We start from the raw sequence: 25,090 nt of genomic DNA, 5'->3' as shown, positions 1-25,090 counted from the left end.
GGAAGCGAAAGATGGAGTGGAGGAAGTGAGGAGAGAAGGAAAGGATTTGGGGATGTGGGTGGGGAGTGGAGCACCCAGGGAAAATACATGCAGTCACGGTGCAAACTTCATGTACACACACACACACACACACACACACACACACACACACACACACACACACACACACACACACACACACACACACACACCCTGGAGGTCAAGATCAAACCGCAGTCTCTGGAGTTGGAAGAAAGCTGCACTGTTTTTGGTGTGCTAACATGTCCCTCAGCTGCTTTAACATAAGATTCTTACTGATACATCTCACAGACACAACCCGAGGCACTCGAAGACCAATAAATATCTGAACTATAAAGATAAAGGTGACGAACTGCTCCTGGAGAACAACAGTCTAGGGAATGAAGAATGGAGAATGGGGAGATGGTGGAAGAATTAATCCAGCATTTTGCATCAGTCTTCACTGTCCGTGACCTGTCTTGGACCCAGCTTGTGGATGCCACCATGAGGAAAGTGCATATTGCTTTTACTTTCTAGGAAGGTTAAAGAGGTTCACTTGAACATAAGACTGGAAGATCATAAGATATAGGAATGGAACATTATAGTAGATGATTTTAACTTTGCATGTTTGAATGAGACTCCCAGTCAGTAAAAGGACCAGATGGGAAAGAGTTTGTCAAAAATGTTTGAGAAAGTTTCCAATTAGTGCATAGAAATCCCAGTGAGAGAGTATGCAATACTTGATCTGCTATTAGGGAATGAGACAGGGCAGGTTTGTGTAGGGGAACACTTTGCATCTTGTGATCACAGTGCCATTAGTTTCAAAGAAAATAAGGAAAAAGTTAGGTCTAGTCCATGGGTTGTTATTCTAAATTGGAGAAAGGCCAATTTTGATGGTATCAGAACGGATCTGGCAAGTGTGGATTGGCACAGGCTGTTTTCTGGCAAAGGTGTACTTGGTAAGTGGGGGAACTGCAAAAGTAAAATTTTAGAATACAAAGCTTGTATGTATCTGTCAGAATAAAAAGCAAGGAAAACAGGTTTAGGGAACCTTGGTTTTCAAGAGATATTGAGGCCCTGATTTAAGGAAAAAAAGGAGGTTCGTGGCAAGTAAGAACAAAGGAGGTGTTTATGGAGTACAAGAAATGCAAGAGATCATTTAAGAAAGAAATCAGTAGGGCCAAGAGAAGGCATGAAGCTGGCCTACAGAACAAGGCGAAGGGGAATCCTAAGGGATTCCACAGATATGTTAAGAGCAAAAGGATTGCAAGGGAAAAAATTGGTTCTCTGGAAGATCAGAATGGTAATCCATGTGTGTAGCCAAAAGAGATGCAGGAGACCTTAAATAATTTTTTTGCACCTGTATTTACTCAGGAGACAGGCACAAAGCCTGTAGAAGTGAGGCAAAGCAGCATCAACTTCATCGACCCTATAGAGATTACAGAGGAGGAGATGTTTGCTATCTTGAGGCAAATTAGGGTGGATAAATTCCCAGGACCTCTCAAGGTGTTCCCTCAGACTGTGTAGGAGGCAAGTGCAGAAATTTCAGGGGCCCAAAAGGAGATATTTGAATCATCCTTAGCGACAAGTGAGGTACCGGAGGGTTGGAGGACAGTTGTTCTGTTTAAGAAGGGATCTAAAGATAATCCAGAAGATTATAGGCTGGTGAGCCTGTCATCAGTAGTGGAAAAGTTATTGGAAGGTAACTAAGGGACCAGATATATGAGTATTTGGATAGACATGGACTGATTAGAGATAGCCATCATCGCTTTCTGCATGGTAGGTCCTGTCTAACCAATCTTGTAGAGTTTATTGAGGAATTTTCCAGGAAAGTCGATGAAGGCAAGGCAGTGGATGTTGTCTACATGGACTTCAGCAAGGCATTTTACAAGGGCGCACAAGGAAGGTTGGTCAAGAAGGTTCAGTCACTTAGCATCCAGAATGAGGTAGTGAATTGGATTAGACACTGGCTTTGTGGGAGAAGCCAGAGAGTGGCAGTAGATGGTTGACACAGAGCACTACAGGTATTGGTGTTGGGGCCGTTGTTGTTTGTTATCTACCTCAATGATCTGGATGATACAGTGGTCAACTGGATCAACAAATTTGCAGACAGCACTAAGATCAGCGAGAAAGACTATCAGAGCTTGCATTGGGATCTGGACCAGCTGGAAAAATGGGCTGAAAAATGGCAGATGGCAGATAAAATTCAATGTAGACAATGTAGACAAGTGCACTTTGGTAGAACCATCCAGGGTAGGTCTTACACAATGAATAGTAGGGCACCGAGGAGTGCAGTAGAACAGAGGGAACTGGGAATATAGATCCATAATTCATTGAAAGAAGTGTGACAGGTAGATAGGGTCGTAAAGAAAGCTTTTGGTACATTGGCCTTCAAAAATCAAAGTACTGAGTACAGGAGATGGGATGTTATGTTGAAGGTGAATCAGACTTTGGCAAGGCCTAATTTGGAGTATTGTGTGCGGTTTTGGTTACCTACCCACAAGAAAAATGTAAATAAGGCTGAAAGGGTACAGAGAAAATTTACAGGGATGTTGCCAGGTCTGGAGGACCTGAATTATAAGAAAAGGTGAAATAGGCTAGGACTTTATTCCTTAGAACGTAGAAGATTGAGGGGAAATTTGATGCAGGTATACAAAATTACAAGTGGTATAGGTAGGGTAAATGCAAGCAGGCTTTTTCCACTGAGGTTGGGTGAGACTACAACCAGAGGTCATGGGTTAAGGATAAAAGATGAAAAGTTTAAGGGGAACATAAAAGGAAAACCTTTTCACTCAGAGGGTGGTGAGAGTGTGGAATAAGCTGCCAGCGCAAGTGATGCATGCGAGCTCGATTTCAACGTTCATGGATAGGTACATAGATGGCAGGGATATGGAGGGCTGTGGTCCAGATGCAGGATGGTGACAGAAGGCAGTTCAAATAGTTTGACACAAACTAGTTGGGTCAAAGGGCCTGTTTCTGTGCTGTACTTTTCTGTGAGTCTGTGGGAGGAAGGTGGAGTATGCTGAGGAAGCCCACACGGTCACTGAGAGAATGTACAAACTCCTGACACACAGCCGCCAGAACCGAACCAGGGTTACTAGTGTTGTAATAGCATCACACTAACCACTACACAACCATCCTATACTACCTCAGACCAGATTTCTTTTCTCTCTTTCAATCGTGTTCTTCTGTCACAATGTTTGCTTCGTTGTTTATTATGCATGCATGCATGTATAATTTATGTTAATTTAACCTTATGTTAAATTATGTTTGCCCTCACCTTGTAATGTACGGTACTGCTGCTGCGTAGCAAATCTTTATGGTATTTAAACCCCTGTATGTATGCCTATGACAATAAACTTGAACTTCAGATGCCTACCTGAGCTTGTCCCATTTGCCTGTGTCCATCACCGGTAAAGCCCTCCCCACCATTGAGTATATCTACGTGAAATGCTGTCACAGGAAAGCAGCATCCATTACCAGGGACCCCACCAGCCAGGACATTGTCTCTCCTCACTGCTGCCATCAGGAATAAGGCACAGGAGCCTCAGGACTCACTCCACCAGGTTCAGGAACAATTATTACCCTTCAACCATCAGGCTCTTGAACCAGAGGGGATAACTTCACTCAATTTCACTTGCCCCATCATTGCAATGTTCCCACAACCTATGGAATAGCTTTCAAGGACTCTTCATCTCATGTTCTAAATATTTATTGCTTATTTATTTTTTTTTATATTTTAAAATTTTGTTATCTTCTGCACTCTGGTTTCATTAATTCTGTTACAATTATTATTCTATGGATTTATTGAGGACGCACACAAGACAATGAATCTCAGGATTGTATATGGTGATATATATGTACTTTGATAATAAGTTTACTTTGACACTGACCTTTTTTTAATCTCATAGAGTATTTGAAACTAGAGACAGGTAGGCTAAAGGAGTGACAGTTTGTTGAGCGTGGGAGGGATCAAGAATTTAACACCATCATTCCTGCTGCCACCTCACTCACTGGCAGGACAGATTCAACATGTCCCTGTTGACCATCACGAACGTTAACAACGCACTCAGACTGCATCGTGGCTTGGTGCAGCAAAGACTCAGCCCATTACCACAGGAATCTGCAGAGCTGTGAACGTGGCTCAGTACACGGTCGAAATCAGCCTCCGCTCTACGGACCGTGTCTCCTCTTCCCTCGGCGGCCAACCTATTCACAGACCCCACCCACAGCGGAGATTCTCTCTTCTCCCCTCTCCAATCAGGTCACCATCATCACTTGCCGCGTCACATGACGCGGGTGATCATGGTCTTCCGTCGGTTTTTAATCTGATCATCGCTTTTGAGGAAGATCCTCTTCACATGTTCCCCATTCTTTTCTCCATCTGTGACCATGATTGTTCCTGGCAAATTTTTCTGCAGAAGTAGTTTGCCATCGCCTTCTTCTGGGCAGTGTCTTTACAAGATGAGTGAGCCCAGCCATTATCAATACTCTGCAGAGACTGTCTGCCTGGAGTCAGTGGTCACATAAACAGAGCTTGTGATAAGAACGTGATTGCCCATGTCATACAACATGGCACATAAAGATCAAACGAGTGTGGGTGACAGGTAGGATTTGGGGGCAGTTGATAGGAAAGTGGGTGAAATAATACTGGATTCATGTGAATTTCTGGTTGAGGAAGAGCAAGGATTCAGTGGGCTATAGGGCCTGTTTTCCTTGCTGTGTGGTTCTCTGATTCTGAAAGGCTTCCAAATATTTAGTCATTCAGTTGGAGAAATTATCTGACAAAACCTTTCAGACAAAAGAATGTTTACTAATCATCATGTTGATGCAAGCTCCTTACAAATACACAGAGCGATAGCCTTTGTAGCCTCTCCTTTTCTCTCTGTTGAAGACTCTGGCCTGGAGTTACACTCAAACTTTGGTTCCTTGTGGTGGTGGGACCCACTCCAGCCGCTTCTCAAAGCTGGTGCTGCCAACCAAAGTGTCGTGCGAGAGAACGGAACACCAGGAACAGCGGATCAGCCATTGGATGCTCTGTACTCACTGAGTTGTGCTCTCTCTCTCTCTTTCTTTCGTTGGTGGGTGAGAGATTGTTGCCAATCCTCGGAACACAGGACTCAGAAAAGAAAAGCAGCATGACAGGCTTTTAACACCGTAAATCATTGAGTTGTGTTGTTGTGTCTCCCCTTTTGTGGTGAAAGGGGACACCTCATTTTCCCTTTATGAGGAAGCGAGAGAGAGAGAGCCTGTGGCGTGTCAAACGCCTGGGTAAACGATTAGTTTTTGTTTAGTGCAGACCATGGTCTTTATTGGGGGCCTTGCTTTTGCATGCTCACTGGCTGGAGGATGCTGTTGCTTTCTTGCTCAAGTGCTTGGAGCTGGGGGAGGGAACGTTGCTTTGTTGCTGCTTGTGCGTGGGAGGGGAAAGCGGGGGGGGCTTTGGGTTCTAACTTTTTAACTGTCACTCATTGTTCGGGGCACTCTTCTGTCTTTCACGATGTCTGCGAAGAAAAGGAATTTCAGGATGTATATTGTACATATTCCTCTGATATTAAATGGAACTATTGAACGAACAGACACACAGCCCAACATAGTGACAAGTACGTCAATACAAGGTCCTTACAGGTACATAGACCAACATAGTGACAGGTACCTCAATACAATGTCCTTACAGATACACAGACCAACATAGTGACAAGTACCTCAATAAAAGGTCCTTACAGATACACAGACCAACATAGTGACAAGTACCTCAATAAAAGGTCCTTACAGATACACAGACCAACATAGTGACAAGTACCTCAATAAAAGGTCCTTACAGATACACAGACCAACATAGTGACAAGTACCTCAATAAAAGGTCCTTACAGATACACAGACCAACATAGTGACAAGTACCTCAATAAAAGGTCCTTACAGATACACAGACCAACATAGTGACAAGTACCTCAATAAAAGGTCCTTACAGATACACAGACCAACATAATGGCAGTTATCTCAACAAAAGGTCCTTATAGGTACACAGACCAACATAGTGACAGGTATCTCATTAAAAGGTCCTTTTTACTGGGAAGGGCAGACCAGTTGTGGGAGGGGGCTTGAACCAATGTCCGATTCTATTTCGCTGATTAAAGCTTTCATTGTTCACCGATTAAAGAGACAAGGGAAATTGGAACATTGAGGCAAATGCAGAAGTTTGGAGGTCGTTTGGGTGTTTCAGCACATAGCAATCTCTGAGAGGATCTCAGGAAGCAGAGGCAGCCTTCGCAAATTTCGTGGTGAGAAGCCAGCAGGACAGAGTGAGAGTCAATGTTCAACTCCATTTCGCCAATTATAGCTTTCCTTGTTCAATCAAAGTGACAACTGAACGTGAAGGGTGACTGCTAGCTGCCTGCCTTGTGATCGCTGGGGATCACTCTGTGACATGGGGGGGAGCACCCGCCATTGTGCCCGGAGAATGTTGTCCAGGTTTTCTGTGTTTTGTATGTGGACTTGGATGATAGACTTTTCTTCAGTCTTATAGTTTTTTTTTGTATTCTGTTTCTTTCACCCAATCTTTCTCACTTTTTGTGTGGGGGGTGGGAAATTGAGGGCCGATGTGCCTGTTCTGATTTTCATTGTTTATTTTTGTGGGGGGGTGGGATTTGGGGGTTGATTGCCATGCAGCCATTCTTTTTCTTTCATGGTTTTGTGACTATCTGGACAAGAAAAATTTTAGAGTTGTATACCTTGATAATAAATGTTTTTACCAGAAGGTCTACAAAGTTCTCACAGGTACACAGACCAATACAGTGACTGATCTCTTAATACAAAGTCCTTATGGGTATGTAGACTAACATAGGAATAAATATCCGAATAGGAGGTCCTTACAGTCACACAGACTAATACAGCAAAGTCACCAAATCTTTGACAAACTTCTATAGATGCACAGTGGAGAGTATCCTGACTGGTTGCATCATGGCTTGGTATGGAAATACCAATGTCCAGGAATGGAAAAAGCTACAGAACATGGTAGATACAACCCAGTTCATCACAGGTAAAACCTTCCCCACCAGTGAGCGCATTTACGTGGAGCGCTGCCACAAGAAAGCAGCATCCATCATCAAAAACACCCAATATCCAGGCCTTGCTGTCTTCTCGTTATTACCATGCAGAAGGAGGAACAGAAGCCTTAGATTTGTAGGTTCAAGAACAGTTATTATCCTACAACTATCAGGACTCACTTTCAAAGACTCTTCACAACTCATGTTCTCAGTATTATTTGTATTTGCACAATGCGTCTTCTTTTGCAGATTGGTTGCTTGTCAATCTTTGCCTGTTTATGTATAATTTTACATACAATTCCATTGTATTTTTTCCCCTCTAAATTCCCACGAGAAAATGAATCTCAGATTTGTGCATGGCAACATATTGGCCCTTTGATAACAAATTTACTTGGAACTTTGATAAACATCTCAATAGGAGCTTGTTCCAGGTACATAGTGATATCTCAATACAAGGTGCTCGCAGGTGCACAGACCAACACGGGGATACCTCAATGCAAGGTCCTTACAGGGCCACAGACCAACACGGGGATACCTCAATGCAAGGTCCTTACAGGGCCACAGACCAACACGGGGATACCTCAATGCAAGGTCCTTACAGGGCCACAGACCAACACGGGGATACCTCAATGCAAGGTCCTTACAGGGCCACAGACCAACACGGGGATACCTCAATGCAAGGTCCTTACAGGGCCACAGACCAACACGGGGATACCTCAATGCAAGGTCCTTACAGGGCCACAGACCAACACGGGGATACCTCAATGTAAGGTCCTTACAGGGCCACAGACCAACACGGGGATACCTCAATGCAAGGTCCTTACAGGGCCACAGACCAACACGGGGATACCTCAATGCAAGGTCCTTACAGGGCCACAGACCAACACGGGGATACCTCAATGTAAGGTCCTTACAGGTACACTAACCAACACGGGGATACCTCAGTATAAAGTCCTTACAAATACACAGACCAACACTGTGAGACTTTAATACAAGGCCCTCACAGGTACACTGACCAACACCATGAGATTTCAATATAAGGTCCTTACAGGTACGCAGACCAACACAGTGATACCTCAGTGCAAGGTCATTAATGGTATACACCCCAACAAAATAATAGGTATGCAAATGACAAAGTCCTTCAGAGACAAAGAACAAAGAACAAAGAACAATTCTGGCTAACTGAGCACAAGCTCCTTCAGAGTGACACCGTGTTAACCTTGCTTTAACATTGTAAATGATGCATGAGGATAAATTTTCATTATTTTCAGGTTCCAACTAAATTACAATGCAAGATTGAATCTAACCAACTGTAAGATGCTCTTTACATAGAAAACAAGAAACTGTCAATACAGTTGCATGAACACGATGGAGGAAGTATAGAAGTGTTTTAAAACATCATACATAAAACAACACCACAGATGTTATAGAGGATTTACATTAAAGCTCCATCCATGCTGTCCCATTGCACACTATCAGTGTAAACTGATCTTCACTGAGAGTCTAATCTATGGGCTGGGAGTGTGTGACTAGGACCTACCTCATTATGATCTTGAACTTTATCGTCTACCTGCACTGCATTTTTGAGGCTAGTTTTTACACTTTATTTTGCATTGCTATTGCTTTACCTTGTTCTAGCCATTAAGCAAGGAGTCCGTGGACCACAGGCTGGGAACCCTTGTTAGCTCAGTACACTGGGTAATGATCGGATCTGTATGAACAGTATGCAAGACAAGCTTTTCACAGTATCTCAGTACATGTGTCAGTAATAAACCAATTCCAATACAAAACACACACACAATGCAGACTTACTGGCGTTTAGGACAGCAATAAAGGTCCTCCATCTGTCTGTCCATACAGTCGCACACAGATAAGGAAGGCCCACTCTTAGTCTGGCCTCTACCCTTTGACCTGTTTGGCCTGGGTGACCCTACCAAGAGCCAAATCATAAAGCCTTGACTCCAGCCAGCATAGCTCTCTGGGTCATTGAGACATGCAAGCCTGATTCTGTTTGTGAACAGAACTGACCAAAAGCCACCACAAGCATATCCCCTCCCCTTGAAGCTCTCTCTCTCTGCCCCAGCAGCCCATGGATCAGCCCCCCACCCACCCAATCTGGCTCTCCAAATGGTTGCCACAGATTAATGGGCACCACTGTAAGGGTAGCGATTCAGAGGGACAGACATGCATTTGAACAGAACCTCTGACATCCTTGGTTGCACACTGTACTTTACATGTACCTTAAATGTTATTTCATTTATTGAGACAGCGCAGAACAGGCATTTTCCCCCCTTTGAGCCTCTCTGCACAATTTAACTGTAGCCTAATCTTGGGACGATTTGCAATGGCCTATTAACCTACTAGCTAGTACATCTTTGCACTGTGGGAGGAAACCAGAGCACCCGGAGGAAACATGCGTGGTCACGGGGAGAACGTACAAACTCCTTACAGGCAGTGGTGGGAATTGAACCTGTGTCGCTGGTACTGTAAAGCGTGGTGCTAGCCACTAAACTACCGTGTCGCCGCACGGTGCTCGGGTTCCATAGTGTTTCTTTGCATCATGGCTGTCTGTGGGAAGATGAATCTCAGGGTTGTATACTGCATACATACTTCGATAATAAATGTACTTTAAATCTCTGAATAAGCAGCATTCCAGAAAACATAAATCTGCCTCCTCCCCGGCAGCACATTCCAGACATGCACCGCCCTCTGTGTGAAAACCCTCCCCTGCATAACTCACTTAAACTTCCCCCTCTCACTACACCCTCTAGTTTTTAACACTTCCATCCCGGGGAATCTACCCAATTGTGCCTTTCAGAGTTTTATAAATTTTATCAGCTCTCCCCTCAGCGTCCACTGGAGCACTGGAGCACAACAAACAGCACAGGTTTGTCCACCTCTCCTCAGAGCTCGTACCCTCTAATTCAGGCAGCACCCTGGTGAACCTGGTCTGAACCCTCTCCAATGACTCCATGTCTAGCATGTAAAGCGTCACGCTACCGTGCTGCCCAGCTTCCAACATGCAGCTCAGTGACCAAACTGGGAGCTCACGACGGCAAACAAACAGGAAGCAGGTTCTCGGAATTTTGGTGATTTACTTAAAGGAGAAATATTGGCTTTCAGGATGATAACGAGCTCTTCAAAACATTGTCAAGGTAATTCTCACATATTGTTGATCGATTGCTGGGAAGGATTGCTCATGCCAATCAAGTAAAAAATTAGCCATCAGCCAAAGAAGAAATCACACACTATTGTGGGAATCATAAGGTTGTGATAGCAGGTAATTCTAATTTTAAGGTCAAAGAGTCAGAGAGTAGCACAGAACTGAAACAGGTCATTCGGCCACCTAGTCCAGGCCAGACCTTTTAAACTGCCTACTCCCATCAACCTGAACTGGGTCCATAGCTCTCCATATCCCTCCCATCCATGTACCTATCCAAACAAACGTTGAGATCAAGCTCGCATGCACCACTTGTGCTGGCAGCTCCTTGCACACTCTCACCACCGTCTGAGTGAAGAAGTTTCACCTCATGTTCCCCTTAAACTTCTCACCTTTCACCCTTAACCTATGACCTCTGGTTGTAGACCCACCTAACATCAGTGGCAAAAGACTGCATCTACCCTATCTATATCTCTCATAATTTTGTATACCTCTATTAAATCTCCTCCCAATCTTCTACGTTCCAAGGAATAAAGTACTAACCTATTCACTTTTTCCATATAACTCAGGCCTTCTAGTCCCAGCAGAATCCTTGTAATTTTTTTCTATACTCTTTCAATCTTATTTACATCTTACTGTGTGTCTATGATTTGATTTGATTTGTTGCAGTCCATCATGTGTAAAGCTCTCCCCTCCATTCAGCACATCTACAGGAAAGCAGCATCCATCATCAGGGACACCCAACACCCAGGCCATGCTCTCTTCTCACTGCTGCCATCAGGTAGAAGGTAGAGGAGCCTCAGGACTCACACCACCAGGTTCAGGAACAGTTACTACTCCTCAACCATCAGGCTCTTGAACCAATGGGGATAACTTCACTAACATCACTTGCCCCAACATTGCACTGTTCCCACAACCTATGGACTCACTTTCAAGGACTCGTGTTCGTGCTTATTTATGTACTGCTTATTTATTTATTATTATTTATTTCTTTTTGTATTTGCATAGCTTGTCGTCTTCTGCACTCTGAACACCCAAGTTGGTGCGGTCTTTTATTGATTCTGCTACGATTTATTGAGTAGGCCTGCAAGAAAATTAATCTCAAGGTTGTATATGGCGACGTATATGTACTTTGTCAATAAATTTACAATGCACTTTGAACTTTTTTTTTAGCTTTTTTAACTTTTGTTTAGAGTCTTTGAAATTAGGGACAGGTAGATTAAAGGGGTGAGCGGTTGCTGAGAGTTGGGTGGGGTCAAGGAGTTAACACAGTCATTCCTGCTACCACTTGAACATTGAGTCTCATATACTGGAAGAAATATGTACACAGAGCCTAGAAGGACACAGGAGCAGGCCATTTGGCCCACAATGTCATGATGATCCTGATGCCAAGCATAAATGGATCCCACTTGCATTCTCTGTCTCATTCCCAACCTGTTCCTCTGAAGAAATTCAGAAGGATGGAGAAGATCTCACAGAAACCTACCAGATACTGAAAGACCCAGACAGAGCTCCATCACGGACACTAGTCTCCCCAGCAACAAGGAGCAATGAAAAGCGTAAGGGGGAATAGTTTATGAAGTCTCCGTGCTAATCTGAAAGGTTGATGTGCCCGGAAGGCTGGAAATCCAAGCTTGTCCTGGGAATTCCTGGAAGACCTCTACCCATCCATACAACGAGGCAATGGAAGATTGCGTTTATTGACCAGAATAGGGTCATTGGTGAGGGAAGGCGGGGCTGGTAATGAGAGGCAGTGATGCTCAACCATTAACAAGGGTGGAATGACCCCACCTTCCTCCCCCTGCCCAATCACCAATGATAAATTCTAGCAACTCAGGCTGCAACTATGGAGAGGAATAAACAGTCGACATTTCAAGCCAAGACCCTTCATTAGGACACTCCTGCCCAAATCATCTACTGTTAACAACTATAAGACAGAGGAATAGAATTAGGCCATTTGTTTTCTCCCTCAGCCCTATTCTCCTTTTCCCTGTAACTTTTGACACAATTACTAATCAAGAACCTGCCAAACTGTGCTTTAAATATGCACAATGACTTGGCCTCCACAGCCAGCCGTGGCAGTGAGTTCCACAGGTTCACCATCCTTCAGTACAAAGTGACCAAAAGGGTCCTGATGTTGCTGTACTGAGGGAGGCATTAGGGTTGCACAGGTTGTTTCAAGAACTGAATGGTTGAAGGGGAAATTGCTGTTCTTGAACCTGGTGGTGCGGGAATTTAGGCTTCTGTAACTCCTGTCCTGTGAGAAGATGGTGTGGTCCAGATGGTGGGGATCTTTGCCTTCTTGGGGTAGTGTTTCCTGTAGATACTACTGATGTGAAGTGGGAAGTGCCTGTGATGTACTAGGCTGTGTCCACAATTCCCTGCAGCGTCCTGTGTTCCTGTGCCTTTACAAACTAAGAACCTAACAACCTCCTCTTTAAATATACCCAATGGCCTGGCTTGCACTGTCTGTGGCCATAAATTCCATAGATTCACTGCCTCTGGCTAAAAAAAACCTCCTCATCTCTGTTCTAAAGGGTGTGCTTCTATTCTGAGGCTGTGCCCTCTGGTCTTAGACTTCCCCCACTGTAGGAACATCTGCTCCACATCCACTCTATCGAGGCCTTTCAATATTTTACAGGTTTCAATGAGATTCCCCCTCATTCTTCTAAAATCCAGCAAGAACATGCCCAAAGACACCAAGTGCTCCAAAAACCTTAACCTTTTCATTCTTGGGATCATTTTTGTAAACCTCTTCTTGACCTTCCCAAAGCCAGCACATCTCTGCCTGAAACGTCAACTGTTTATTCCACCTCCATAGATGCTGCCTGACCTGCTGAGCTCCCCTCAGCATTTTATATGCTGCTGAAGATTTCCCGCGCTGGCAGAATCTCTTGTGCTTCCTGATAAGCTCGTGTTTGGCCTTCCGCAATGCCATTCCAAACCTCCCACCTCCCATCACCAACACGTTGCCCAACTCCCACCCCCACCCCTCCCGCTTCCTTACCGTTCTCGGTGGGTACGTAAATGTTGAGGTACAGACAGTCCTCGCTCTGGTCTTGGATGTAAGTGGCCACATCGTCCAGGTTGGAGAGGAACCAGACGGGGAGCATGACCTCGGGGAGTATGCCATGGATGTTCTGGGGGCAGACAGGGGCGAACTGGGTGGCGTTGCGCACCTCGGACCAGGAGGCGGGGGCCTCGGGGGGCTGGAAGCGCCGCTCACCCACGGGTGGAGTAGCAAAGGGCACGCCCAAGTACTGAACCACCGGGCCCAAAATCTCGTTGTTGAGTTCCTTCCTCACACCACGCAGCTTGCCGTAGTTGGTGGTCACTATTGGGTACATCTCATCGTGCTTCTGCCCGGACAACAGTCCGAAGCAGGCCACGGCCTCCAGCGCCCACAGCAGCAGGCCCAACTCGGAGGCCTGGGTAGAGGGCATCTTCCCTCGGTGGTCACCCCTTTCTCTCCGCTCCGGGACGACGGGGAGTGGTGAAGCGGGGTGACGGCGGGGGAGTTGGGGAAAAGACCGACCGGTGGGGGAGGTTCTCAACACTCCTGGCGGACACGTCTCAACAGGTGCGAGGAGGCGGTCTCACAGCTGATGTCCTCCAACTCCTCATCCTGTCTGTCGGCCCTGGGGCAGACTCTCGGATCGGTGGTCCTTCAGTGGTCCTGGGGTAGTTGGGAGCCTAGACGGGGGCAAGGAGAGGGAGGGAGAGAAGGGAGAGAGAAGGGGGGAGGGAACAAGGGAGAGGGTGGGGGGGTGAGAGAGAGAGAGTGGGAGAGAGAGAATGAGTATAAGAGATTGAGAGGGGAGAGACGGGGAGAGAGGGTGGAGGGTGGTGAATGAAGGAAAAAGAAAGTGGGAGGAGAGAAAGGGGAATTGGGGGAGCAATTGAATGTAGATGAAAGATTGGGGAAGAGAGAGGTGGATGAGGGATTGAGGGAAGAGAGAGGTGGGGAGAGTAAATTGGGGGAAGAGAGATGGAAGGTGAGAGGGATCAGGGGAATGAGAGAAAGTTGGGAAGTAGATTTGAAGGAAAGAGAAGAAGGGGAATTAAGGGAAAGAAAAGGGAGGGGAATTGAGTGAAGGAATTGGGGTAAAAGAGAGGGGGTATAGGAGGAAAGAGCAAAGGGGTATTGGAAGAAGGAAAAAGGAGGGGACAAGGATGTATTGAGGAAAAGAGAGAGAAATGGAGGGGTGGGTGAGGAGAGTAAGGTGCAAGGGTTGGGAGAAATAGAGAGAGAGAGAGAGAGAGTTTCTGTTACTGAGGCAGCCAAGGACAGTCACACAGCCCAGATAAGGTTGACCCTCCCCTCCCGCTGACCCACCAGAACCTCCCTCTCCCATTAGCAGGTAGCCAATCCAAAGCAGGCCTGGCCCGCGGCCACAGCGAAGCTTCTATCACTTGCCAAAGGAAGGTACACTGGATTACAGGCAAAGTCCACTGGGCTCGGGGAGAAGGTACACTGGCGCGACCAGTGACGGTTGTCTCTGCCTCTGATTCACAAAAGATGGAGCGATTCTACCCCTTGAGCCTCACCCATCGAGATCAACGGCCGATCTTCTGCCCCAGTCCCATTCTCCTGCGCTAACCCCACACCCCACCATTCCCTCTACAACTCACAACAATCTATATATATATATATTCAGATATATTCAGTAGCAAAGAAGGTGAGGAAGTGATGGGTAGAAGAAAGGGAATGCCTTGGTTGGGTGAGGCTGAATTAGCTGGGGGGTGGAGTTAGATCATGCTCCATCATGGGCACTGGCCTCCCCATCAGGGCCATGGTCAAAAGCCAGTGCCTCAAGATGGCAGCATCAAGATGGCTCAAGATGGATCCACCTTGCCACCTGTGGGACATGACCTTTTACAGATTTATTGAGATAGAGCACAGAGTAGACCCCACTGCCTAGCAAACCCAACTTAACCCTAGCCTAATCACAGGACAATTTACAAAGACCAATTAACCTACCCAGTACGTCTTTGGACTATGGGAGGAAACCCGAGCACCCGGAGGAAACTCACGCGGTCACGGGGAGAACGTAAAAACTCCCCACAAACAGCAGCAGGAATCGAAGCCGTGTCGCCTGTACTGTAAAACGGTGTGCTAACCACTAAGCCATGCTGCCCTCCTCTCATTGCTACCATCAGGATGGAAGTGATTCAGGAACAGCTTCTTCCCCACTGCAACCGATCTCTGAATGGTCCATTAACTCATGCACACTCCCTCACCATTCATCTTTCGCACAATTCATTTTAATTTATTTTGTACTGTAACTTACAGTGATTTTTTATGTTTGCCACAAACTTCATGACACACAGTACGTCAGTGATAATAGTCCTGATCATAAATCAGTCTGCTTCGTCGTGAGCACTTGTCTCCCCCGAATGCAGGATGTCTTTGAGGAACAATACCTCAGAAAGGAGTCATCCATCATTAAGGACCCCCGTCACCCAGGAAGGGCTCTCTTCTCATTGCTACCATCAGGGAGGAGGTACAGGAGCACACACTCAACGATTCAGGAACAGCTTCTTCCCACCCCCCAACAGACATTGAACCTCACTACTCGTTTTCTCTCCTTTTGCACTATTTATTTAACAACTTTTTAAATATGCATATACTTACTGTAATTTACAGTTTATTACTACTACATATTGCAATGTACTGCTGTCGAAATCCTTCTTTAGGACTCTGAGGAAGGGTCCCAGTCCAAAACGATAACTGTTTGTTGATTTCCATACATGCTGCCAGACCCGGACCTGCTGAGCTCCTCCAGCATTTTGCGAGTGTTGCTCTGGTTTTCCAGCAACGGCAGAATTTCTCACGTCTATAATTTGTCTCTAATTACCAAGGTGATTCCACCCACAGAACTGCTGCTTACAGGATGTCTTTTGTTTCTCGCACCATTCCCTGTAAACTCTAGAGAATGCTGTGAATAAAAATCCCAGGAGGTCAGCAGCTTCTGAGATACTCAAACCACCCCGTCTGGCACCAACAATCATTCCACAGTCAATGTCACTTAAATCACATTTCATCCGCATTCTGATGTTTGGTCTGAACAACAACTGAACCTCTTGACCATGTACTTTAATGCATTGAGTTGCTGATATCTGATTGGATATTTGCATTAACAAGCAGATGTACAGGTGTACCTAATAAAATGGCCAAAGTGGGATGAGCATAAGTTTGTCCTCGAACTTGGCTGAGGTTAACACAGTTTGGTGACAAACCAATCCCTGATAATCACAGCACCTTCTTCAAGTTGGTTCTATACCCCCATGGTGAACTCATGCAGTGTTGCTGCTGTTTGATCAAAGTGTTACCTCTGAACACGCACAGCCAGTGATCTACACATGCAGGAGCTACATAAGCTCCTGCCATCAGCATCACCTCCCCCCTCAGGTGGAGGTTCACTTGCTGCGGCCAGACACTGTCCCGTAGTGAACTAGTTAGCACAATGCTCGACAGAACCAGTAGCCCTGGTTCAAATCCCGCTGTTGCCTGCAAGGAGATTGTATGTCCTACCAGTGACCGCGCAGGTTTTTGTCAGGTGCTCCGGTTTCCTCCCACAGTCCAAAGATGTACCAGTTAGTAGGTTAATTGGTCATTATAAACTGTCCTGTGATTAGGTTAGGGTTAAATAGGGGATTGTTGGGCAGCACAGCTCGAAGGGCTGGAATGGCCTATTCCACTCTGTATCTCAGTTATTCAATAGATAGATAAAAAGACAGATAGATAGACAAGACAGATAGATACCAGCAGATAGATCGATAGTTAGATAAATAAATTAACTAATTAACTAACTAACTACCCCTTCCCCCACCACACCCCCAGCCTCCAAACATGTTTTTCTGCTCTCGTAGGACACCTGAGGAGCCGAGTGTAGAGTTCTCGTCTCAATATGAGAGAGACTGCAGAAGCAGGTCAGTCGACTCAATGCTAACCGTCAACCACACACATGCATTGATCCGACTCTTACTCTCCCCCAGTTCCCATCATTTGCCCCCCCCCCCATGGATGTTGGGACAAGGTAAAATGTCTAAGATAATGTGCAGACATGGATAGTTTGCAGTTAGCCCAGGAAGCATACCAAGACAAAGTAAAGATGCCAGTGAAGGATTCTAGGGTGACATTTACTGTTGAACAACTACTTTGCAATTGACCTTTAATGCATAGATTCTACTGGGGCAGAAGACCTCAGAATGGAAGGACGTACCTTTAGGTTAATTTGTAGGTTGAGTTGGTGGTGAGGAAGCAAATGCAATGTTGGCATTAATTTCAATATAGAATAGACTAGAATATAAAAGGATGCAATCTTGAGACTTTAAAAGGCACTGGTGAGGCCTCACATGAAGTATTGTGAGTAGTTTTGTGCTCCTTTGCTAAGAAAGAATGTGTTAACTTTGGAGAAGGGTCTAAGGAGGTTCACGGAAATGATTCTGGGATTGAAAGGCTGAGGAGCATTTGATGGCTCTGGACTCTACTCACTAGAATTCAGAAGAATGGGGGAGGGGATCTCATTGAAACCTATCAAGTGCTGAAAGGCCTCAATAGACTAGATGTGGAGAGGACATTTCCTATGGTGGGGGAGTCTAAGACCAGAAGGCACAGCCTCAGAACAGATGGATGTCCTTTTAGAACAGAGATGTGGAGGAATTCCTTAAGTCAGAGAATGTTGAATCTGTGGAATTCATTGCCACAGATGGCTGTGGAGGCCAAGTCATTGGGTGTATTTAAAGTGGAGGTTGATAGTGCTTTACTTGTAGTAACAAAATTGAACCTGGATTGTACCAGAGTGCTTTGCTAATAGTGTTCATACAAAATTACTCCTATGGACCTCAAGGCGAACAGAATGTACCCTGTCCCTGAACTGGCATGGGTAAATAACACTTGTATATAAAGGAGTGACTATACTGTCTGCTTTTTCAAAGCTATCACTGGCAGTTGTGTGGTGCTAGTCTTCCCTTGTAGCAAGTAAAATAAATGCACTTATGTGTAACATGCTGTAAGGATTCACTGCTAATGTAATGGCTCCTCTGTAATGTTTCACTGCTAAAGCTAATGAAAGGGCTTCTCTGTAATGTTCACTGCTGAGGTAACGGTTTGTCTGTAGCAGCAATGTTTGGGTTACGGCTGGAGATAACAGGACGGTGGTGTGCATGTTAGCCAATCAGAGATTGTTGCTGTGTCTTGTGGACCTGGAAGGAGACTTTTCGCGGTCCTTAGTCGAGGAGAGATGAAGAGGAAAGATGTGTGTGGAAAGAGCTGGTAGACCGCTGGGTGGAGTGGACTGGGATCTGAGGGCCTGAAGGTCGACGACGCTCAGAGGAGACTAATGGTGGAAGAATGGCAAATGAGTGACTCCAACGTGCACTTTTGACTTTTCCTTGAAATGGGCCCTTTTTTATTTTCATTACTAACCCTATATTCAGATTAAGTTAAATCATAAATCAGATTAAATCATGAAGTTCAATCATTTAATTGCAAATGGCTTACTGTCTGATATTTTGCGTTGTGGGTTTGTAACTGGGTGGTACATTACACAGCATCCACACAAACATGATTTCTCAGTTTGGCTGGGCCAGAGGCTGTTTTCCCCTAGACGAACACGAGCTGGACGAGCCTGAGGGTTACATATGATTGATCTCCTCTGAGTTAAATGTTGTTTGTTACAAGATGTAGCAAAAAGATGCTCAACAATAAGGTCTTGATTAGTCACGGCATCGGAGATCACAGGGAGAAAGCAGACGAATGAGGCTGAGAGGGTTAATAAATCAGCCATGATAGAATGGTGGAGCAGACTCAATGGGCTGAATGGCCTAATTCTGCTCCTATGTCTTATGGTTATTAATGTTTTTTATTACCATAGCGGCATGGCTGGTAGAGCTATCTATCGCTCTACCAGAGGAGATGTAAAGTGCTCCTTCCCTCTGCTGGCCTTCGGGTTACCCTTGGGAAAAGTGTAGCATTTGCTTAGACCCTCACTTCTGATCATGTTTACATGAAGCCCTAGGAGCAGGTGGTGGATGGTCGTATGATCAGCTGGTGCATATCACAAGTCCTGGTTTTGCGACCACTAACGCCAGGCTGACAATCTCTGAAGAGTATTGATAACGGCTAGGGTCGCACATCTTGTAAAGACACTGCCCAGAAGAAGGCAATGGCAAACCACTTCTGTAAAAAAAAATACTTGCCAAGGACAATTGTGGTCATGGAAAGACCACGATCGCCCATGAGTGAATTAAATTAGTGATGCAACAGATTGTGACATCATAACATATACTGTTTGTCGATCTCCCCTTTTGCTGTGAAATGGGTGGCCCATGTTAGTGAGAAAGAGAGAGAGTCCGTGGCATGTCAAGCTGTCGGGTAAACAATAGTGTTTGTTGATTGCGGATCATGGTGTCTCTTGGGGTGCACGCTGTTGCTTGGTGGGTGGTGGACACTGATGCTTTCTGCTGAAATGGGTGGGGTGGAGGGGGAACGTTGATGCTTGCACAGCAGAGTGGGGAGAGGGGGCTTTGAGTTTCTAGCACTTTTCTGTCATTTATTCTTTTGAGGCTCTTCCGTTTGTCATGGATGTCTGTGAAGAGTAAGAATGTCAGGCTGTATACTGTATACATTCTCTAATAATAAATGGAACCATTTGATGATTGATTAGAATTTGAACACACATAGTGTTCCAAATAGCTCAATATCTGTATCCAACCACAACAATTTTTATACAATTTCTGTATAAAAACGGCATCTTTTTTTGTTCAGACCTTACAACCGTGTGGTGACAGGGACCAAGCTGTTCTCCTTGTGCATATCTAAGTAAAGGCCACTTGGGGTGGAATGGTGGTGTAGTGGTTAGCACAACGATTTACAGTACCAGCAACCCGAGTTCAAATCCCACTGCTACCTGTAAGGAGTTTAAACGTTCTCCCCGTGACCATGTGAGTTTCCTCTAGGTGCTCCGGTTTCCCGCAGTCCAAAGACATACCGGTTGGTAGGTTAATTGGTCATTGTAAATTGTCCCATGATTAGGCTAGGATTAAATCGGGGATCGCTGGGTGGTGTGCCTCAAAGGGCTGGAAGGTTCTATCCTGGACCCAACATATCAATGCAGCTACAAAGAAGGCACGGCATTGGTTATATTTCATTGGGAGTTTGAGGAGATTTGGTATGTCACCAAAGACACTCAAAAATTTCTAAAGGTGCAGAGCATTCTAATGGGCTGCATCACCACCTGGTATGGGAGGTGCTAAGTTCTACTGCAGAGGATCGAAATAAGCTGCAGAGAGTTGTAAACTTACTAGTGAGCTCTCTAATGAGCACTGGCCTCCATAGTATCCAGGACATGTTCAAGGAGTGATGCCTCAAAAAGGCGGTGTCCATCATTAAGGATCCCCATCACCCAGGACATGCCCTCTTCTCGTTGCTACCGTCAGGGAGGAGGTACAGGAACCTGAAGGCTCACATTCAGTGATTCAGAAACAGCTTCTTCCCCTCTGCCGTCAGATTTCTGAATGGCAGCAAGCCATTTGTTCTGAAGACAACAGATTTCACAACATATGCTGGTGATATTAAACCTGATTCTGATTCTGAAATGGGGGGATTGCTGCGTGGTGCAGCTCTGAGGACCAGAAGACCCTACTCTGCCTATATTCCAATCAAAAAGGGCCACTTTTCAACATAATTGTATAAGGGCTAAGAGTGTTGTAAAAGCGAGCCTGAAGGCTTTGTGTGTCAATGCAAGGAGCATTCGTAACAAGGTGGATGAATTAAAAGGGCAGATTGTTATTAATGAATATGAAATAGTTGGGATCACAGAGACATGGCTCCAGGGTGACCAGGGATGGGAGCTCAACATTCAGGGATATTCAATATTCAGGAGGGATAGACAAGAAAGAAAAGGAGGTGGGGTAGCATTGCTGGTTAGAGAGGAGATTAATGCAATAGAAAGGAAGGACATAAGCCGGGAAGATGTGGAATCGATATCAGTAGAGCTGCCTAACTCTAAGGGGCAGAAAACGCTAGTGGGAGTTGTGTATAGGCCACCTAACAGTAGTAGTGAGGTTGGGGATGGTATTAAACAGGAAATTAGAAATGTGTGCAATAAAGGAACAGCAGTTACAATGGGTGACTTCAATCTACATATAGATTGGGTGAACCAAATTGGTAAGGGTGCTGAGGAAGAGGATTTCTTGGAATGTATGCGGGATGGTTTTTTGAACCAACATGTCGAGGAACCAACTAGGGAGCAGGCTATTCTGGACTGGGTTTTGAGCAATGAGGAAGGGTTAGTTAGCAATCTCGTCGTGAGAGGCCCCTTGGGTAAGAGTGACCATAATACAGTGGAATTCTTCATTAAGATGGACAGTGACATAGTTAATTCAGAAACAAAGGTTCTGAACTTAAAGAAGGGTAACTTTGAAGGTATGAGACGCGAATTAACTAAGATAGACTGGCAAATGACACTTAAAGGGCTGACGGTGGATATGCAATGGCAAGCATTTAAAGGTTGCATGGATGAACTACAACAATAGTCCATCCCAGTTTGGCAAAAGAATAAATCAAGGAAGGTAGTGCACCCGTGGCTGACAAGGGAAATTAGGGAGAGTATCAATTCCAAAGAAGAAGCATACAAATTAGCCAGAAAAAGTGGCTCACCTGAGGACTGGGAGAAATTCGGAGTCCAGCAGAGGAGAACAAAGGGCTTAATTAGGAAGGGGAAAAAAGATTATGAGAGAAAACTGGCAGGGAACATAAAAACTGACTGTAAAAGCTTTTATAGATATGTGAAAAGAAAAAGATTGGTTTAGACAAATGTAGGTCCCTTACAGACAGAAAAAGGTGAATTGATTATGGGGAGCAAGGACATGGCAGACCAATTAAATAACTACTTTGGTTCTGTCCTCACTAAGGAGGACATAAACAATCTTTCGGAAATAGTAGGGGACAGAGGGTCCAGTGAGATGGAGGAATTGAGGGAAATACATGTTAGTAGGGAAGTGGTGTTAGGTAAATTGAAGGGATTAAAGGCAGATAAATCCCCAGGGCCAGACGGTCTGCATCCCAGGGTGCTTAAGGAAGTAGCCCAAGAAATAGTGGATGCATTAGTGATAATTTTTCAAAACTCTTTAGATGCTGGACTAGTTCCTGAGGATTGCAGGGTGGCTACTGTAACCCCACTTTTTAAAAAAGGAGGGAGAGAGAAACCAGGGAATTATAGACCGGTTAGCCTGACATCGGTGGTGGGGAAAATGCTAGAGTCAGTTACCAAAGATGTGATAACAGCACATTTGGAAAGCGGTGAAATCATCGGACAAAGTCAGCATGGATTTGTGAAAGGAAAATCATGTCTGACGAATCTCATAGAATTTTTTGAGGATGTAACTAGTAGAGTGGATAGGGGAGAACCAGTGGATGTGGTATATTTGGATTTTCAAAAGGCTTTTGACAAGGTCCCACACAGGAGATTAGTGTGCAAACTTAAAGCACACGGTATTGGGGGTAAGGTATTGATGTGGATAGAGAATTGGTTGGCAGACAGGAAGCAAAGAGTGGGAATAAATAGGACCTTTTCAGAATGGCAGGCAGTGACTAGTGGGGTACCGCAAGGCTCAGTGCTGGGACCCCAGTTGTTTACAATATATATTAATGACTTAGATGAGGGAATTAAATGCAGTATCTCCAAGTTTGCGGATGTCACGAAGCTGGGCGGCAGTGTTAGCTGTGAGGAGGATGCTAAGAGGATGCAGGGTGACTTGGATAGGTTAGGTGAGTGGGCAAATTCATGGCAGATGCAATTTAATGTGGATAAATGTGAAGTTATCCACTTTGGTGGCAAAAACAGGAAAACAGATTATTATCTGAATGGTGGCCGATTAGGAAAAGGGGAGGTGCAACGAGACCTGGGTGTCATTATACATCAGTCATTGAAAGTGGGCATGCAGGTACAGCAGGCGGTGAAAAAGGCAAATGGTATGCTGGCATTCATAGCAAGAGGATTCGAGTATAGGAGCAGGGAGGTACTACTGCAGTTGTACAAGGCCTTGGTGAGACCACACCTGGAGTATTGTGTGCAGTTTTGGTCCCCTAATCTGAGGAAAGACATCCTTGCCAAAGAGGGAGTACAAAGAAGGTTCACCAGATTGATTCCTGGGATGGCAGAACTTTCATATGATGAAAGACTGGATCGACTAGGCTTATACTCGTTGGAATTTAGAAGATTGAGGGGGGATCTGATTGAAACATATAAAATCCTAAAGGGATTGGACAGGCTAGATGCAGGAAGATTGTTCCTGATGTTGGGGAAGTCCAGAACGAGGGGTCACAGTTTGAGGATAAAGGGGAAGCCTTTTAGGACCGAGATTAGGAAAAAGTTCTTCACACAGAGAGTGGTGAATCTGTGGAATTCTCTGCCACAGGAAACAGTTGAGACCAGTACATTGGCTATATTTAAGAGGGAGTTAGATATGGCCCTTGTGGCTAAAGGGATCAGGGGGTATGGAGGGAAGGCAGGTACAGGGTTCTGAGTTGGATGATCAGCCATGATCATACTGAATGGTGGTGCAGACTCAAAGGGCCGAATGGCCTACTCCTGCACCTATTTTCTATGTTTCTAAGTCACACGGGAGCAGAATGAGGCCATTCAGCCCATCCAGTCTGCACTGCCATTCCATCATGGCTGATTTATTATCCCTCTCAACCCCATTCTCCAGCCTTCTCCCTGTAAACTTTGACACCTTGACTAATCAGGAACCTATTTATCTGTGCTGTAAATACACCCAATCACTTGGTCTCCACAGATATCTGTGGCAATAGATTCCACAGATTCACAGTCCTCCGGCTAAAGAAATTCTTTCTCAAGCACGATTTAGTATAAGTTTTTCAGAGTCCAATTAATCGGTGATGACATCTGCTGATTCTAGCCCTTACTCGCAACTATCAACGGCCCAATTAATTCTCCGACCTGCAACACTTTTGGGATGTGGGTGGGGACTGCAACACCCAGTGGTCAACCACACTGTTACCTGCCCTGGCCATTGCCTGGGAGTATTAGTGGAAGGGGTCCCAGTAAGTGGGGGACCAGGCCTGAGAGAGGGCGATGAGCCAGTGTTTGGCCGATTTAAGCACCAGGCCAGATTGGAAAGGTCAGGTACAGGCTGAATCAGGGCAGTGGGGCCCAGGCCCGAGAATGAGGAAAGGTCATTGGCTGATTTAAGCACCGGGTCAGATTGAAAAGGACAGGGTGTCAGGGCCAGAGGTGAGGGAGAGGCAGGTAGTCAGCTGCGACGAGCTGAGGCTGTAGCCTGCAACTCACAGGCTCCTGGATCGGCTGCAGTGATGTCTGGCCTCACGTTTGTGAGCTCACTTTCATGAATTTCAGTTATTTGCTTGTTTTTGTCGTTTGCCCGATGTTTTACCTCTGCACGTTGGGTGTTTGTTGGTTTTTTTTTTAGATGGGTTCTATTGGGTTTCTTTGTTTCATGGCTGCCTGTAAGGAGGCAAATTTCAGGGTCGTATATAGTATGTTGTTGTTGAGCACCGTCGAGTCATCGTCGACTCATGGGACCCTATGGACAGTGTAGTTGTCATGTATCAGAGTATGTATGTAGTATTGTGTTGCTCGGGGTGGGGGGGGGGGCATGGTCATCAGCCTGCCCCAGCATTCCTAGTGACCAGTTCATTTATCATTCTTGTTTTCAAATGCTTTGGTGGGATTATGGTGGGATGTTCAAGCACATTTATCATTACATTTTAGCTTGGGTTACACAGTTATTCGCATGTGTGTTTGTGGGTCACCCTGACTGTAACCAGGGTGTGTGATGGTCACCTCCCACCGTCTGTATGTGATTCAGTGGGTTCTTTCTCCGGGTCATAGCCCAG

At 45.4% G+C, this 25,090-nt stretch overlaps 1 protein-coding gene across 11 annotated transcripts in view; it reads right to left on the bottom strand.

Moving 5' to 3' along the window:
• The window catches only part of LOC140197282 (neuroligin-4, X-linked-like), a 320,059-nt gene extending 306,500 nt beyond the window's left edge, over positions 1 to 13,559 (bottom strand). For 3 of the 11 annotated variants that reach the window (XM_072257215.1, XM_072257210.1, XM_072257214.1), the window contains exon 1: positions 13,211 to 13,529. In XM_072257215.1, coding sequence (XP_072113316.1) covers positions 13,211 to 13,316 — 106 coding nt within the window. In that variant the 5' untranslated portion in view covers positions 13,317 to 13,529. Of the gene's footprint in view, positions 1 to 6,749; positions 6,768 to 7,112; positions 7,130 to 9,244; positions 9,267 to 11,101; positions 11,128 to 11,358; positions 11,386 to 13,187 lie in introns of all 11 variants that reach the window. The other 8 variants (XM_072257212.1, XM_072257213.1, XM_072257208.1 and 5 more) reach the window with 8 other exon arrangements.
• Positions 13,560 to 25,090: the final 11,531 nt, after the last annotated feature.

This window comes from Mobula birostris, chromosome 5, assembly GCF_030028105.1.
Source record: "Mobula birostris isolate sMobBir1 chromosome 5, sMobBir1.hap1, whole genome shotgun sequence".
NCBI lineage: Eukaryota > Metazoa > Chordata > Chondrichthyes > Myliobatiformes > Myliobatidae > Mobula > Mobula birostris.
Note: the sequence above shows the minus strand (reverse complement) of the source record. Positions and strands in the feature narration are given on the sequence as shown.